Source organism: Ctenopharyngodon idella, chromosome 2 (assembly GCF_019924925.1).
Source record: "Ctenopharyngodon idella isolate HZGC_01 chromosome 2, HZGC01, whole genome shotgun sequence".
Lineage (NCBI taxonomy): Eukaryota > Metazoa > Chordata > Actinopteri > Cypriniformes > Xenocyprididae > Ctenopharyngodon > Ctenopharyngodon idella.
Window position 1 is genome coordinate 17,131,479 of NC_067221.1, and position 19,525 is coordinate 17,151,003.

The following is a 19,525-nucleotide window of genomic DNA, read 5'->3' on the forward strand; positions in this document are numbered from 1 at the left end:
TCTCAAATTGCTGAGAGACTGTTGAGAGTTGCACTGTGGAGAGATGTGCAGACTTAGACGGTATATTTGTGCCTGCAGGGATGTTTGGCTATTTGTCTTCCGTAATAAGCAGGTATTTTTAGGATATCTCTCTATGAAGTCCGTCTCAACAATAGAAAACACTTGACCTGCACCTCCTCACCTTTTCCACTGGTCTCCTCGTTATTCACACAACACCAATCCTGAAAGCTCCTCCACTGACACACTCTTGTTTTCCTCTTCTTTTGTTCTTATCCCCCACAGACTGCAGAGAGCACACTGGAAATGGAGATGGACAGGCGGATGATCTGAAATGGCCTCCACTAATGGCTTCAAGAAGGAATTAATATCATTCTTTCACACCGGTGACCCACACTTACCGCAACTTTGTCAAAACACATTCAAGCGCCCCTGCAACACAATTGGACAAAAAGAAACAAATAAATGAAATCAGAGTGGCCTAAGGAAGCTGAGTAAAACCTGGCACTGATGCTGGCCTCTTTTCCCCTTTAAAGTTCAGTGTTACCATAGAGGCAGTCTGCCTCATCACCCTCTGCCTGCTTATTATCTATCAGACTCCATTTAATGAGGCATCAGAAGAAAGGCGCAACCATGTACTTGCTGCTAGTATTTGTACTACAGGCCCTGTGGGTGAGTTGGTGTCACGCCACGCAGCATTACCCGGCCTCATGGGGGCACTATGATGTTTGTAAGTCCCAGGTATACGCGGAGGACCGCCTGGCCTGGCACTACATGGCCTGCCAGCCTGAAGCTACTGATATGACCAAATACCTGAGAGTGTCTCTCGACCCCCCCAACATTACCTGTGGAGACCCACCTGAGATGTACTGTGCCCTGGTGAGTTTGAAACAGTTTTATGAACTTCTTGATGAGTGTCAAAGAGAACCATGTAACTGGTATACAATAACACTAGGCAAAACACTCTACATTGCCTATATTATTACACGGCTGGAATACTTGATTCTGACTGATTCTCATTTAGCAATCAAAGTTTTTGTACAGTGAACTCAGTTTCAATTACATGCCCATTTATTTATTTGATAAGTAGCCACATAAGGAGTGGTAGACTGTACACTGCCTTTCGAAAGTTTGGGGTTCGTCATTTTTTTTCTTTCTTTCTTTTAAAGAAATCAATACTTTCGGTTCATCAAAGAATCCTGAAAAAAATGTATCACGATTTCCACAAAAGCTTCTAGAGCAGCAAAAAATTTCAAAAACATTTTTAAAAATTATTATCGACCCCAAACTTTTGAACGGAAGTGTAAATTAAATTAAATTAAATTTTAGGGCAAAATAGGTGATGCATATAAACTTTCATTTATGCAGCATGTTAAAAGACTAGACAGTTCTTTTTTGTAAACATGTACAGTTTAGGCGGTGTTATTACAATTCCAATTTAAAATAAAAGAGTTATTTCACATTGTAATAATAATTCACAATTTTAGTAGCCTTGGTGAGAAGAGGATCATTTCAAAAACATTTTTAAAAATTCTTATCGATCCCAAAATTAAAAATTAAATTAAATTAAATTTTAGGGCAAAATAGGTGATGCATATAAAGGTCTTGGTTATGTATGTAACCTTGGTTCCCTGAAGAGGGAGCGAAATGCTTGTGGGAATGCTTCTGTGTGATTGCGTCATGAAGCACGTATGGAATCAGTCCAATGGTGGAACGTCATAGGCGGGTGACATCATCGACCAGGAAACTAAAAAGCATACCCAGACCAAACAGTGTTAGCTTCTGGTAGGCTGAAGCAAGTCAATCACAGGCTTGCCAGAAGTATGGCAGGGTGATGTTCCTTTCAAGGGAACTCGCGCTGTGAGAACGCTATACCCACACCGCCATACGAGCAAATGCCTGTCCGTGTGAAGTTGTATGTGCACACTAAGACGAGAGCACCCATGCCCCTGGAGTGGAGCTGAGGTCAAGGTTATAAAACCTCACGAATGTGAGATTCTCTCCAGAAACATCCTGGAGAGAAGCTCCTGACAGTAATGCTTTAGAAACAGCCTTACTCCTGGTAGAGTGGGCTCGTACAGCCAACAAAAAGCTGAAAGCTAACTCATAAACAGGTGAGATGGCCTCGACCACCCACTTGTTCATTCTCTGCTGATGCGGGGAACCCCTTCCTGGGTAAAACAAAACAAACGAACAGTTGTTCAGACTTTCTCCACAGGGAAGCTCTGTGGACATAAGCATCTAAAGCTCTAACTGTGCAGAGCAGATTTAGTTTCTCTTGGTCTGACATCCTGAAGGGAGGAGTACAAATGCCTGTAGTATGATAGGTCTTACACTATTAGTAGGAACCTTCGGAACATAGCCCGGTCTAGGGTAAAGAAAAGCCTTTTCCATACCAGGTGCAAATTCCAAGCACGAGGGAGAAACTGAGAGGGCTTGAATATCTCCAATTCTTTTGAGAGATGTAATAGCAAGGAGAAGGAAACGGGTAATTAGAGGGTGTCTCCCCAAAGGTACACCACCCGAAGGAGTGTGGTAAGCAGCTAAGGCTGCCACATACACCTTTATTGTGGAGTGGGATAACCCTGCGGAGAATCGCTCCTGCAATGAACTCCAGCACTGCACCCACTGGGCAGTTAACTGGGTCCAACTGGTGATTTCCACACCAGTAAGTAAATAATCTCCACTTCAAGGCATAGAGTTTCCTTGTGGATGAAGCTCTGGAGTGGAGGATGGTCTCAACAACCTTTGTTGAGAGACCTGAACTTATGAGCTGGGTCCCCTCAGAGGCCAAGCCCCCAATTTCCACAACTCTGGACGGGGGCTCTCTCTTTTGCCTGAGAGAGAAGGTTGCTCCTTATTGGAATCTCCAGAGGAGAGCTGTCGAGGAGAGACACAAGGTCCAAGAACCATACTCGGGCTGGCCAATACGGGGCTTTTAGTAGAAGACTGACCCCGTCCCGGCGAATTCTCTCCAGATCTCCCGGGAGCAGAGCAATCGGGGGAAAGGCGTACAGACATTGCGTCTATCTGTACCATAGCATCCAGCCCAAGAGGAGCTGGATGAGTAAGGGAGAACCACAGTTGACAGAGTGTTGTCTCTAGAGATACGAACAAATCTACTTCCGCTTGACTGAAAGTCTCCCACAGGAGTCTCCATTCCCCGGGCCTCTGCCCTTTCCTCAACAGGATGTCTGCTCCCTGATTTAAATACCCTGGGATGTAAACTGTCCTCAGAGAGAGCAGCTTCCCTTGGACCCACAAGAGGATCTGGTGAGGCAGTTTGTATAAGGGCGTAATTTGCTTGAGAGTAAGCATTTTGAATTTGAGCTTCCCTACAGAGCATTTCAATAGGCACAGATCTAAAATCGGACATAACCCCCATCTTTCTTTGGGACAATGAAGTACCAACTGTAAAACCTAGACTCCCTGATGGGAGGAGGAACCCGTTCTATAGCCTTCTTTTGCAGAAGAGCCTTTACTTCTTGTTCCATGACCAGAGCCTGCTCAGGGCTCACCACTCTGGGCAGGACTCTGCTGAATCTGGGTGGGCAAGACCTGAACTGAATGATATAGCCTTTTTTGATTGTCTGCAGGACCCAGCGCAATACATTTGGTAGACATTTCCACTCTGCCAGAAAATCTACTAAGGGTACCAGTCTCTCAAGACTGGCCTCTGGTGTATTTTGAACAGCAAGCACAGCACCCTGAAGCGGCATGCCGGCAGGGAATAACTGGCTTGACTGTTCTAAAGCCCTCCTCTTAGGTAGCGAGTAACCCTCAGGTAACTCACTAGGAACCTCTGTGCATGGCAAAGAGGCAAGGTTGGCAAAACGTAGGGGGCACCGAAGGGAGACGGGCACTGTATAATGAGGTGGGATCCGTACACACAGGAGAATGAAGTGATAAGTCTTCACTTTCTCCTGCCTCGATACTCACAACATCCAATTCCTCAGAACTGGATATGTGCAGTACCGGTGCCTCACTTGGGGAGGAAGTCACCACAGAGCATGCTTCCAAACCCTATGATGAGGCACTGGACCTGACAGGTGAAGGCAGAGAAAGGGAAGCGCCCGTCTCCAACCCCTCTGTCAAATCCATTTGTGAACCCCATGACGTGAGCCGCCACTCTGCAGAAGCGGGACCCGAGCCACAAGGAGTGTGAGCCAAGGCACCCTCCTCAAAGAGTGCCCGGCAGGAGCGCAGCATTCTCAATGGTAGCTGCTCATAGTGCTCACAATCTGGGCATGCTGCGCTCCCAAACAAACAACACACATCAAATGTGTATCCCCACCCGTGATGTAGCGTGGGCAGGGATGAACACACTTTCTGAACTGTTGTTCGCTCACCATTATAAATATTTATAAATATATATATATATATATATATGCTTGAACTGTGTAATGAGAAAGACGAACAATAAATAGGACATACGATTCACATAGAGAGCTTGCTGAAGACACAGAAGCTAATGCTGTTTGGTCTGGGTATGCTTTATAGTTTCCTGCTCGATGACCTCACCCGCCTATGATGTTCGTCACGCCACTGGACTGATTCCATAGGAACTTCATGATGCAATCACGCAAAGGCGTTCCCACAGCATTCTGAGGCGAGTTTCCTTGAAAGGGAACTTTCATTTATGCAGCATGTTAAAAAACTAGACAGTTTTTTTGTCTGTTTTTTTTTTGTAAACATGTACAGCTTAGGAGGTGTACACTGAAAGAAGGCAAGGTCATAAAATGTTCTTTAAATATTAATCTATTTCATGTTCACTGAATTCACAAATAACATATTCTGTGAAAATCTCACAGATGGTCAGCAGAACTGCAGCAAGGTGCTCGTATGTGAGCATGATGAGTACAGTTAATATCAGAAGGCTGATTCATTGACACATATAACAGCATACTAATAAAATTATGCTAATAAAATGTTCATACCAAAATATTTTCCATTCCATTATAATCCATTATATCTTTTTTTGAGATATATATATTTCAACAACATTTACAATAAAATATGGATCAGCAAATCAAAATAGAGAAAGTGCAAGGAACTCCTGGCACGTAGAGTGACAGATAACCTGATATAAGTGAAACGTCAATTATTTAACATGTTTGAAGGTAATGTATTTTATTCATGAGGGGCTTTATTCAGAAGCACATCCAAGAAATAGTGTCAAGCAGTGATAAACTGTCAGAAAGCAGAATGCAGTAAATGGACCTTTGGTAGTTGTGTACAGGAGAGACAGGGGCTAGTTGTCACATGGGCTGAATATCAGTAACATCTCTAGCAGGTGTTTTGTATGTTGGTTTAAAGCACATTATAATTTAGAATATTTTTGTGAACTCCGACATCATCATATTTTTAATGCTGACCTTAAGCAAAGTTATGTATTTTCATAAATGTCAGATTGGGCAAGTAATTTAATGTAATTTAATGATTTATAAATTTAAGTATATTATCTATAAATGTAATAAAATCACATGTTGCAAATTATTTGTTTTGTTTTGTGTTTCATAATTATGGAAGTGTGTTTCCACCACAGAATAAAACACAAAAAAAAGGTAATTGTGACTTTTTATATCACAATTCTGACCTTTTTTTTTTTCTTTACACAATTGCAAAATTATTCTGTGGTGGAAACAAGCTTCCCTACATAATTGCTTCACCATTTAAATTTTGCCAAAAAGCCTATAAAAGGCAGGTTCTCTCTGTGACAACTTACCCCATATATTGTGGCAAAACCCATCTTCCCATTCTATATCAACCCTACCTTGTAGCAAATTTCTTTCAAAAATAAACCAACCCTGAGAAATAATACCCGGATTAAAATAGACTAGTTTTCACAGTTGTATTACTAGACAACAAGTTTCCTCTACTAGATTGTTATGGTGAAAACTATAAATAATCTGTCATTTAATTTTTGTAATTTTTCTCAGGATTAATACCCAATCACATACCAATTTCTGTTCATCTAATATATCTGCCCACCTTGTGCATCTTCACATTAGGCAAATTACAACCAGTTATAGCTTGTAATAAAATGTTGTTTTTTATTTTCATGACAGTAATCTGACAACAAACTGACAGTCAGTCTAATGAACATCAGCATTACAGTGGTGCCAAGCTTCAGGTCATTCTAACCCATGTAAGGTCAGCCTCATTTGAGGTAACAAGACAGTCATGGAGGTCTATGTTGATCTCGTCTTAGCCGGTAAAACAATGAGAGCTGATTTTTCTACTCCATTGTGCCTTGGGGGAAGTGAGGTTGGGGAAACAGAGGTGTCATGTAACAGCAATGAGGAGTTATGTGTTAAGTGCAGTGCTCAAGGGCACAATAGCAATGCTCAGTGGTTGGTGGTACAGAACACAGAGTATCTTGTTACTCAGCAATATTTTCTCTTGATGCCTCATTAGGCTTTTTATAGTGGGAGGCGAGTGCAATATTTCTGATATAATTACACAGTTAAACTAATTTACTAACTCCACACCATGGCTTCAATCCATTAAAAGATTCAATCAGTTGTGTTTGCTAAGAAGCTTAAACTTCCTGGCATGATCAAATATGATAAAGGGAAAAGGAACAGCAGATGGTTAATTTAAGATGCTATCAAATTTTTATGAGTAACCCCCCTAATGTGAGATAGAAGAACACAGATGACTGGTGTAAAGTAAACAAGAAAATAAAACACTGCTGTGGGCCCCATCCCAACATGCTCAACAGTTCACCTTGTGTGGAACATAAATTCAATGAAATACACACACACACACACACACACACACACACACATTTCCATGTTCCATGGTTTTCCATGTTTTATGAGGACTCTCCATATACATAATGGTTTTTATACCATACAAATTGTATATTCTATCCCCTACTTCTAAACTTCTAAACTGAAAACTCTGCATTTTTACATTTAAAAAAAAAACAAAAACAAAAAAACATAATTTTGTTTCCCTCATGGGGACCAAAAAATGTCCCCACACATAAGGAATACCTGAACACACACATTTAAAATGTTTTCAGACCAAGAAATGAATGGTACTTTTGACTAAATTTGATTTATTTTTAATGGTTTTAAATATGTGTGGAGTCATCTTTTGACTTACATGAGATAAAGACACCAGTCATAAGCTGCCTAATAAAAGCAGTTTTATTCTTCATGGAGCAGGTTGAAGACATATTACTGTTCACTTTTACTCAGTCACAGAGTATATTAATCATAGCTGACTGTTTATGACATATTTCTACAGTGGTATCGGAAACTCAACATGAGTATTAGTCTAAGATGACTGTCATATCAATCAGCACAACAAAACCAAAAGAAAATAACTGATTGCACCTTTAAATATGGCAGAGGTAAATATTTGAATGCTGTTTACACTAAGTGCAAATAGCAATAGATGCTATTTATTTAACCTGTGTTGTTCGCGGTCAAGTGACCGAACACCTGAAATGTAACTTTTTATTTTATTTTCAGTAAAATGAATGTAATATATTTTTGTTCAATAATATTTTTTCTTTTTTCTTTTGTATTTTGAGAGAATTTCATGGTACTAATTAATATTTATGCAATAATTATGATCATTTTTTTCCTATTGAAAATAATAAAAAAAAAAAAAGGTCACATAGTGACTAGTCTCGTGTAGCCAGACCTTCAGACTGACGGCAGAAGGTCTAGACTCTATTGCAGCTTTCATTGGTCAAGGCCTGCTCAAGAGGACGTTTGACTGACATGTCACGCAACCAATCACAGTTCGTTTTGTTTCGCGTCATGTTTAGGGGCGTGAAAATGTAAAGTCAATGTCCCTACAATAACAGACCAGCATGCATCTAACAAATTATTCATTCAAGAACGCTGTGCAAGTTTACTGCAACAATGTAGCCGCGAACTTCACATACTTTTGAAAATCCAGCATTTAGTTGATCCTAGTAAGCGCTCGTTGTCACAGTTGTATACATGATGGCATTCTTCTTCCGCGAGGGTGTTTGGAGTCAAGGCATTTGTTTCCAGGCGGACCGTTAAAGAACGCAACACACACGTCTCCCGGACATCCTGTAGAATTCAACCAACCAGATGACAACTTCGGAAATCCTGAAGTGTTTCCAGATAAGTGTGCCATATGCATCAGACGTTCAGCCAACGGTCCGTGGGCGTGACGTCTGAGGCTGAGACTATATAGTGACTGACCATAGAAGTCACAGAGTTTCGTAACATTCCGATGAAGTAGCGATTTTTAAAATTTCAAAACTTTTTTTTTTTTTTGCCTAAAATGACCGAACATCATCAGAGGGTTAAGTTAAAATAGCAGTATTTTGTTTGCACTAAGTGTAAATAGTAATTAGATGCCAGATACTGTTTGCACCTCAGTGTATTGCAGTTCATTATAAAACAGTATGTGATAATAAAAACATTAAGTGTATGTGATTGTATTTATTAAAATCATAAATGGATGCTCCCTTATTGGGATACTATTTGTCCCTGTCACTAAAACCCTCCCTTACACTTACCCCTAACCCTACCCGATAAAACACTTTATTCCCAAATACCCATTAGGCACCTTACTGCCACTTTTTGAATATATTCTTAATTTTTATTTCAAATAAATTCCTCTCCGAGCTGAGATGCGATGGAATAAGGGAGAAGAATTGGTTCAGAAAAATGGGGCGAATTCGAACCCAGGTCGCTTGCATCAAAAGCTAATACCACCTGCTTTACTCTGTTATCATATGGGTTTCTTTTGTAATTTTGTCTGGCTCAACTAGACATTGGTAGATGGATTTAGAGTAAATAGCCTCTGCCAACAAGGTGTAAATAGACACTCACTGTTTAAATACAGACAAATCTCCATTAAGCATTTGTATAATGATACCATAGGCATTGTTATGAGAAAAGTTAATGTCCTTAAAATTACCCGCCAAAAGAATCTTCTATCTATGAAAAAAACAGGGTGTATTTAAAATACCCCATAATTTACTGTTTCTCGAATATTAAGTATGTCTGTGGGGAAATCTTATCTTATTGAAGTTACTGTTTTCCTGAAGATGTCTAAGATTTCAGAAAAGTCTGCCCACAGGTAGATTCATGACAGGAATTTTAAGTAGCTTGCGGTGCAAGACTTTAAACATGTTCCTGGGGAGAGAGATTGTTTAAAATAATCTAAGCTAAAAACACAAAAGGCATTTCATGAACCTAGCCAGCATTTATATTCCAGTGTGGATCAGTAGTATCATCTCTAATAACACTAAAGAGAAGGGAAGATATAGTCTCATGGTCATTACATACTGTATTTCATTTCCATAATCAGTATACTGCATGGAAAATAAGTATGGAAAAACCTTGGACTGGTTCAGTCATCTCTAGTCTTTATATATTATATAAAATATAATCTATATGTCAATTATAGATTTATATAATAAAATATAAAAAGGCAAGAGATTTACTGTAAAAACCATTTACCTTACCATAAAGAATGTTTAGCCGTTTATGGTAAGGTAACTTACAGTTAACCAATTAACAGGTTTTTACTGTAGCATTTTTACAATATTATAATATTTCTTTAAAAAATATTACAAACTTTATAATTATTGTTTTTTATTATTATATTTTTATTTTATTTTTTTATACGGTAATCAAAAAAATCACAAATAAGTTTTTGTGTGTATGTGTGTGCGTGTGTGTGCGCTCGAGTGTGAGTGCTTGACTCTTGTATTGTCAATACAAGATCTTGACCAAAAATTAATGCACCTCTTGGAAATATCACAGCATTTATTTCCTTTTGAGCCTGATGAATCTTGACATTGTCATCCTGGAATATGGCCATGATGTGTCTTCCTTCCTAGAAGAACATTTTTTTGGCCGGACAGTGTATGTGAATGCATAATTTCTGCCACTAATTGATTAGCAATGATCAAAGATACAATTTTTAGAAGCTGCATTAAATTTCTCTTGGTTTCAAATCTGAGACGACATGTTCCCTCAGTTTCAATGGCCATGATGCTGCTGGTCATAGTGACCTCAGTAATGTGACATTGGACAATATTATTACAAAGAGAAAACAAACAGTCATTGTTAGTCTAATTTGTGCTCCCTAAATATTACCTCACTCTATATGAAGCCTGAGCATGAGGACAACATGACCTGTGGTTCCACAATAGCAATGAATCTGTTATGTTTTATGATCTATCACTGCTCTCACTCATTTATCACCTACACAGAGGTGGGAGTCTAGGCTGCACACACACACATAGCAGAAGATGGAGTGTATGGGACAGCTTTTTTACAGCAGGGAGTTAACCCTGATATTATTTTTAGCTGCAGCAACAAGGGAGTGTGTCCAAAAACATGTAGATGAGCCTTTTCTCCTCTAGTTCTCTCTAACCTTACATCTTCAGCTTGTTTGCAACATCAACAAAAACACAGAATAAAACACAAAGCAATGCAATGTTCTCTCCCTTTGTCCATTCACTGTACAATGCAAACAGGCATATGGAAAGACCTGTTAGGCATTGTAATTTGATATTTAGGCTTCACAACATAATTTCGTCCACAAAGCTAGATCTCGTTATTAATAAACCGGGTTTAGCATAACACATTAATCTTGTTAATTAAAACAAAATGTTCAATTACTCTACATCTATTCTAAGTGTTTTGAGGAGGGGCCATGAGTACAAGGATGTTCTTGCAAGATTTTAAAGATCAATTATGACTACTAAAGTGGGACAAGCTAAACACCTAAGAGACACTGGTACTTCTGAAGTCTAGCGAATATTAAATCATTTCAAGGAATGCTGAAAAATCTCAAAGGAAAGACTTTGCATTATAAATAAACTTAATTGCCTTTTCATCAAATTCTAATAGCTTGTTCTATTTAAAATGGATGTTTAAAATTTGGATGCTGCCATATTTAGAAAATGAAGCACACATGCTACTGGACACGTTACTTAAAGACCACATAAAAACAAAATTAGGATGTTTATGATTTTCCGTGTGTTTGCTTTAAAGGGTTAGTTCACCCCAAAAATGAAAATAATGTAATTTATTACTCACCCTCATGTCGTTCTACACCCCTAAGGCCTTTGTTCATCTTCGGAACACAAATTAAGATATTTTTGATGAAATCCGATGGCTCAGTGAGGCCTCTATTGCCAGCAATGTTACTGCACCTCTCAAGATCCAGAAAAGGTACTAAAAACATATTTAAAACAGTGGTTCAACCTTAATATTATACAGCGACAAGAATACTTTTTGTGTGCCAAAAAAACAAAATAATGACTTTTCAAGAATATCTAGTGATGGACAATTTCAAAACACTGCTTCGGAGCTTTATGAATTTTTTGTTTCGATTCAGTGATTTGGATCGCATATCAAACTGTTAAACTGCTGAAATCACGTGACTGGCGCTCCGAACCACTGATTGGCGCACAAAAAGTATTCTTGTCGCTTTATAATATTAAGGTTGAACCACTGTTTTAAATATGTTTTTAGTACCGTTATGGATCTTGAGAGGTGCAGTAACATTGCTGGCAATAAAGGCCTCACTGAGCCATCGGATTTCATCAAAAATATCTTAATTTGTGTTCCGAAGATGAACGAAGGTCTTAGGGGTGTAGAACGACATGAGGGTGAGTAATTAATGACATTATTTTCATTTTTGGGTGAACTAACCCTTTAAGGCAATCGATACGGTGTGTACTCAAAGGTTAACTTCTAGCAGATATGCAAATTTAAAATGTTTCTTTAGTATTTGCTTCAGGTTGGATAGATAGATGGATGGATGGATGGATGGATGGATGGAGAGAGAGAGAGAGAGAGAGAGAGAGAGAGAGAGAGAGAGAGAGAGAGAGAGAGAGATTGGTCCAGACCACAAAGTGAGACTCCTCCAGCTCGAAGCAAAAGAACTGATGAGCATTGTGGAGCACATTGGCAGCAGCGCTCTGAGTCACTAGATTACTATAATTCTTCTGAACTCTGACCTGCTCTTGCAGAACGCATGATATGAACAGAGGTGCCAGATTACAATGTGGTCCTCAAGTGGCTTACGCAAGAAAACAAGGATGAGTGTGCAGCTTAGAACTGCTCTGAGATCATCTGAATATTGACAGGCTTTATGGCAGAACTGTCTTTGTTTAGAAATGATAAGCAGAGCTATTTATGGAGCCTCTTGTTTGGTAGTTCAATTGTCAGTCACTGAATTTAGTTCAAAACACTCTACGGACAATGACATCATGACAAGCCCTGACAAGGCCATATGGTATTTTTTTTCTCAGCTTGTATTTGGATGAGGATAAAATGCCATTGTGCAGGGACATATGACTTTGAAGCATCCAGACATTTAATTTCTCAATAAATGTGCAAAGAGATAAATAATGCAGGGATGTATAAACAAGACTGTCAGTTTCCAGGACCAGCAATTCTATTGTGGATGTGAAGAGTAGTGAAAGAGCTTGCATTCAGAAATGAAGAGTGTGAAAAAGCTACCTATGCCTAAACACACACACACACACACACACATGTTTGGTCTCCATAGGGGCTTTCGCACCGGAGGAACCTTTTCATAGTTCCTAAATTGGCTGAAGTACCCGGATTTTGCCGTGTTCGCACTGCAAGAACTAGGGTCTAAACCTAAAGGAGTAGGGTCTAAACCAGCAATACAGTATACGCATGTCAAACACCGGCACCTGGCATTTTTCAAAAGCCTTGTAAACATCACGAACATGGAAAACAGTGATAACGGCATTTACCTGTTGTCTGCAGGGTTGTGTTCTTTTCTCTGCCTTGATGATATGTAATACTAAAAGTTGTCATAGGAGATTTCATCTCTTAGCCTCACTTTTTGCTCTTTCAGTTTTATAGGGGCTTTCCATAGACATAATGATTTTTATACTGTACAAACTGTATATTCTATCCCCTAACCCTACCCATCACAGAAAACTATGCATTTTCATTCACTAACCATGCATATGCACAAATTTGTCAGTGAAATCTGGTGAGAGCGTGTCTTTGGAGAATGTTATATGTTTGCTGAGAGTGATGAAAGGCTGTAAAGGAATAGTCTTGTGTAGAAAGACCTTCAGACTGACGCCAGAAGGTCTGGGCTCCATAGCAGCTTTCATTGGCTAAAGACTTACATGTAAAGCAACCAAGCACAGTTTATTTTGTTCAGCATCATGTTTAGGGGCTAATGTAAAGTTTATTTTCCTACAATAACAGACTGGCATGCAACCAATAATTTATTCATTCAAGAAAGTTGTGCAAATTAGTCTGTGCCGTGAACTTCAGATACTTTTGAAAATCCAGTGTTTAGTTGATTCTGATAAGTGCTCATTTTGTTGTAAACACAATGGTTTCCTTCTTCCATGAGGGGGTTTGACATCACAACGACTTTGTTTCCAGGCGGACTGTTAAAGAACATGACACACACATCTCCCGGAAATCCTGTAGAATTTAACCAATCAGATGACGACTTCGAAACTCCCGAAGTTCTTCCCATTTTGAGTGCCTTATGCATCAGACGTTCAGCTAATGGTCCGTAGGCATAACATCTGAGGTTGAGACTAGTAAAGGAATGGTTGTGTGGTATTATTGTTATATTTGTGGAGAGGACTCTGCTACTCATTTAGCCTATATTTAGAATGATTTTTAGAACTATATCTTTATCGTTATCGTTATAGTCATCGTCCTTGGTGAGAACGGGCTTTAAGGCTCCAAGATGTCTAAAAACTAAAGTGTCTGTGTATTAGAAATATATATGTCAAGAATCTGTATGCATGTTATTGCATAGACTATGGCTGTTAATGTTGGTAGGAAGATTTTACAAATTTATTTACTCCTCACATTTTATTCCACCGCTCGCTATACATTGTATTCTTGCTGAAGGAAAACCAACCTAACATAAATTATCAAGAATCAACTTGCCTTAGCAGTCTCATTTCCCCAAAAACCCAAGCTGAAGCCAAGATCCAGCAAATAAATTAATGAAACTAAGGGCTTTTGGCAATCCAGCGCAAACTGTCTGCCAGCAACGTGCTCCAGACGGCAAGGGATTCCTTTCAGAGTCTGGCCTGCTGGCTGGCACTGTGAATTTCCCATCCTCCTTCTGATCTGAGCGGCTTGGCAGTTTTTGAGGCAGAGCCTCATGAGCATGTGTCAGACCTGCATCCGAAGAGAGCGAGTGCTGGACTGAAGGCTTGTTCAGGATCACAGGGGTCACAGATGCTGAAAGCCTCTTCACTCACAGAGAAATACAAAAGCACTGAAGCAACAGAAAGGCATTTTAGTTTGGACAGTTTCTGGAGAGGTACTTTGTGAGTAATATACTTCATAAAATGCCATAGTCATAAACACTGCTGCACTTCATGTGGCATGTGGGAACAACAGTTGCTTTAATGGCTTGAGATTTTTCTTTGTCAAAAAAGTGTCATTCTTCAACTATTCTGTGTGGACTTGTCAGCCTGAGGTGTTTTTGGGCCAGAGGAAGATCTGCCTACCTGTCTGAGTGGCTGATGCCCTGTGAAGTTTTGGCAGTGAAGGGAGTCTGGCCACTTTTAATATATTTATGACAACTTAAAATCTACTTTCATGATATAGGTGACTCTTGCCTGAATGTATGCCAAATGGTTTTATTGTGTTGATCCAAACACTATATGTGACCCGTGCTGGCAACATGAGTCTGAATGCGCACAGGCTAATTTTAAGCTATAGGCCAAACAAATGAAAAATATAAATTTTGGTCAAAGTTGAAAAATGAGTTCATTAAGCCCTCATCTAGCGATCCCAATGCTCCAAATAGCAATTAAACATCTAAAAGTATCTTTAATGGTACGTTTTCTGAGAATAGTACCTTTCTTTTGACCATGAAAAATTTTGTTTTTCTCTGCTTCTCGGCGACTGGTGCATCGAGGCGACTGGTTAACTGTTGGGGAAAAACATCTGATGTGTAACATCATATTAGATCCATGTGATACAGTAGGTCTTAATATAGGCTGTCTGTTTCATTAATAATAATCAAACAATTGTGGAAAAAAAGTTGAATATATATACATTTAGATATGGGTTTTGACTTGGTTTGTGCCAAATTTGGTGGTATTACCAGGGATTTTAAGGTTGGATTTTATGGTTGCTAGGTGATTTTGTTTTGGAACCTTCACAAAACTACTGCTGCATAAAACACAAATTTGTGTGACTGGACTTTTGACTAGTTACTGAGATATAGCCTGTGTTATTTTTGAACTTCCCCCTATAGCCCTGGTCTCTCCTTTATCAATATAACACAATACATCAATATTTGGATAGTCAGAATTTTAAGAACTAACTGATAAAAGGAGATAGATTGGAGACAGTGTATAAATTGTACTAAAATAACACCATTATAGATTTTAGTAATATTTTGAATTAGCTTTATTTTTATATTTTCAGATTATAATTTTGGTTTAATTTCAGTAATTTTATTATGTGCTTTTGTCATTTTTATTAGTTTTTAAAAATATTTATATTTAGCTTTAATTAATTTTTATTTCAGTTTAGTAATTTTACTTCAACTTAATTTTTGTTAACATTTTTTTATAACTTTTATTAATATTTATTAATATGTTATTTTATTTCACATTTATTTCAATTAACAAAACACTTTTTTATTAGGCCTAGTTTTAGTTTTGGTTAAAAATAGCAACACTGATGGGAGATAGACTTATGAGAGGGCGTTTTGATGGATAGGTGGTTGAATCACCATAATGCACTTACAGTTACACAATTTAAAGGATTTTGTTTTTAGGTTATTGTCAACCTTGCCTACTGTAAATGCAGTTCCTTAAAACTGAGGAAAGTGTTAAAATTATCACTGTCAAATTTGACAGCATACCACAAATGTAGTACTTAAACATTAGGTTCAAAATAACTCTGAATATTTCTTTGTACATTAATATAATGTGGTGACAGCTTTGCAATTTGTAGTATTAATTGGAAGCTAAAAAAGGATTCTCTTCTAATTCTATTAGTATTTTCACCTGCTGTAGCCTTGTGAAAACACTACACATGCGATGTGTAAAATAGGCTGTTATTATGAAAGATTTGCACTTTTAAAGGTGAATAATTAGGCAGACTTGCATATATGAAGAGCTTCTTAGAAAAATAAACTGGGAGAGATCTGGTCTTTAATACCTGGAGAAAGCTATCATTAACATTCCCATTCATGTCAATGGCAGTTGTTCGGCTGACACAGGACCCTCAAGAAGTACACGAGTGGAAATGTGGCGTCTTTACTCAAGGGACCAAGAGCTGTCAATGTCATGCGACTAATCATTTTGGCCCAAGCTAACAGGGAACGTTCTCAGAACTTTGGCTGACATTTTGGCAAGGTTCAAAGTTATAGAATATTCTTCTAGCATATAGAATGTTTGTTCAAAGTTATCTAGTCTTTAATAATGTTCTCAAAATGTTAGCACAAAAATTTTACATTTCATTCAGAACATTCAGAAATAGTATTTTCATAACAATGGGAACGTTAAGCAAAACGTTCTCAGAGTACATTGTTTTTAGCTGGGGAAACAGCATTAAAATGCCATCATGACAATGATGATTGGTTGATAGCACAACAAGAAGATAGAAAATAAATCGGTGGACCCCCTCCAGTAGCCTACAACCCCACTCATTTTCAAGAGTAGCATTATTTCGCTTTAACTTTCTGGCGCAGATATAATGAGCAGCAAAATTTGATCATTCTTATTGTAATCAGTGTACAGTACAGTGCAATCGCCCATTAAGGACATTCAGACTATTCAGAAACATAAACCAGAAAAAAAAATTTACAAGGAAGCAGGCCCCACACTTTGGGAAACAGTACTATAAATAGTATATATGTTTCTTGCATCCTCGATCCTATATAGGACAAGCACTTTGGAAAATGGATGGATGTTTCTTGCCAAAAAAAAAAAAATAGCTAGAATAAACAGCTAATTTTAAATGGCCAACCGTGAATAGAGAAAGATGTTAAAAAGAAGCAGATGGTTACAGAATCTATACCAGCAGGGCTGACCGAGGCTAACAGGGTATGCTAGGCAGCCAAACCTTGAGATCTGGAGTCAAAAAGACTATGGGAAGAGGATCTGATGGGATCTTCAACATCAGTGTGGTGTGACATAATATTAATCAGAATGAGTCACACTGCTTAAACTCATCTTCAGTTTCTCCACTAGAACTGAGTTGATTTGAGAAACAGCTCATTAATCATGCTGTAAAATTTCTATGACTAACCCTGCATTAAAGTGGCAATCAAGAATACATGAATAGTCAGATGGTTAATCAGAGTCTTTTGTATAATTCTCTTCACAAGTGTGACATATTTAAATTATTAGTGAGGGTCACTTGTTTAACAGAAACTAACTCTGTATCGTGCCGAGCAACAGAGAGGCGGTAGAGCTGATGTGACTCGGAGCTGCATTAATGTTATACAATAAAATAACAAAGAGGTGACGGGGGAGCAAAGTGTCAGGGAGGGTGGATGTGAAAGATCAAGGAGTGCAAACATAACAGCTATCTTGTGGTATGGGTGAACAATTGAGATGATGGGCCCAGAGGTCACTGGCTTGGTGGCAGTCCTGCCATGTGCCACACATGAACCTCAAGGACACCTTATGTATGCACCAGGAGAATAGATTCATGACAGCAGCGATGAGGCATAATATCCATCAATTACTTGCATTTTTCACAATTCTAAGGCCAAGGAAGCTTATTCTGCCACATAAGATAAAGAAATCACACTTTGGTAAATAATAACTATGACAAAATATTGAAATTATGAGATACAAGGTCATAATTATGAGATAAAAACTCAAAATTATGAAATAAAAAGTCATATTTTTGAAAGAAAAGTCAATTAGTATCTCATAATTTGATCTTTTAGTTATAATTATGATTTACCTAAGCAGGACTATTTTTCTTTTGTCGGAAATGGGCTTACATAAACCTCATTATTGTCACACTTATTCAGTTGTGTTTATTCTTAGTTTTGTTTTCATGGACATTTAGTTTGTTTTCATTAGTCACATGTGTTCCTTTGTTTGAGTTTCTCGCCACTAATCTTCATCACAGCTTTTCATTGTTTAGTTCATCACCATGTTGTATTTAAGTTCCTCACCTTCACTCTGTGTTTGTCCGGTCTCGAGTTTGCATTAGCTCTTGTTTGTATTATCTGTTGAATTGTTATTAAACTCCGCATTTGAACTTTATTTCTCAGGCCTATATCATAAAGCCAGTTTAGGTGGATAGCTAGGTATGTTTCAGTTTAGTTTGTGCCAGCGCTGGGTTTTAGACACCATGAAAGTGGTTTGACTATTAGCGGTGTTCATCTTCATAGTAACTTACATTCCATGGCTAAACTGCTCTGGGGCAGGTTATGTTCCAGGTAAGAGATCTTAAAACGAATTTGGACCAATCAGCTTTGAGTAAAGTGACATATCTCTGATGCGATAAAGTCACTCCCCCAGTTTCTCTTGATCCAAATTAAAGGTCATTACATAGTAAAAGATATTTAAAGACACAATTGTCTGGCTTTTATAGATAATAATTTATAATTATTATATTTTAATTTATTAGAATTATTTTATATGATTTATATACTTGTTACGGAACACAGACTCACAACAACGTAGAAATGAGTATGAGGCTTTAATGATCGTAGCATGGAAGGTAAACAGGCAGGTGAGTAATGCAGTCAAAGCAGGATGGTAATACTGAATGAGAATACTGACAGTTCTTTGTTTTTTTAGATGGTTGGAGGAGATCATATATGTGAGCAGCCGAGCACACACTTAGGTGGAGATGGTGGAATGTGGAAGGAGTCCAGGGAATAGAGACTGACGGGGAAGCCGCTGGAGACACAAAGGATCAGAGAGATGCTGGAGAAAGGTAAGTGCTGACAGGTAAGTGAGTCCATATACAAATGAACGAGACCAGACAATGTGCTAGGGTGAAGCGTGTGCCTAAATGCTGCTGTGCTGATGAGGTGATGGAGATCAGGTGCAGGTGGTTGCTGAGTGTGAGCAGGTGAGCAACAAGAGGGATGATGGGAAATGGAGTCCGGGGAAGGTGAGATAGATGGTGACCGTGACAGTACTCCCGCCTCCCGGTAGGAGCGTCCTCGCGCCGTAGATGGAACAACCGCGGAGGGAGGGCGGACATCCTGGAGTCTTGACAGGAGAGTGACGGTGATGGTGCAGGTAGATATGAAGACTCCAGGACAGAGCCGGCAACTTAGGTGACCTGGGTGGAGCCGGGCACTCAGGCAACCAGGGCGGAGCTGGCCGTTCAGGACGCCATGGCGGATCAGGCGGCTCAGGACGCCATGGCGGATCAGGAGGTTCAGGGCACCATGGCAGGACCCCAAAATTTCTTTTGGAGGATCTACGCGTCTCTAGACTGGAGCTGAATCTTGAGCAGGTTCGTGGGTTGGAGCAGGCTCAGGGAACGGAGCAGGCTCAGGGAACGGAGTGGACTCTTGAGCGGACTCAGTGACTGGAGCGGACTCT

The 19,525-nt window shown here is 38.9% G+C and overlaps 1 protein-coding gene across 2 annotated transcripts in view; it reads left to right on the forward strand.

The window, feature by feature from the left end:
- The window catches only part of LOC127504706 (netrin-G1), a 75,760-nt gene that overhangs the window by 7,918 nt on the left and 48,317 nt on the right, over positions 1-19,525 (forward strand). For both annotated transcript variants that reach the window (XM_051879639.1, XM_051879630.1), the window contains exon 2: positions 283-876. In XM_051879639.1, coding sequence (XP_051735599.1) covers positions 604-876 — 273 coding nt within the window. In that variant the 5' untranslated portion in view covers positions 283-603. The remainder of the gene's footprint in view (positions 1-282; positions 877-19,525) is intronic.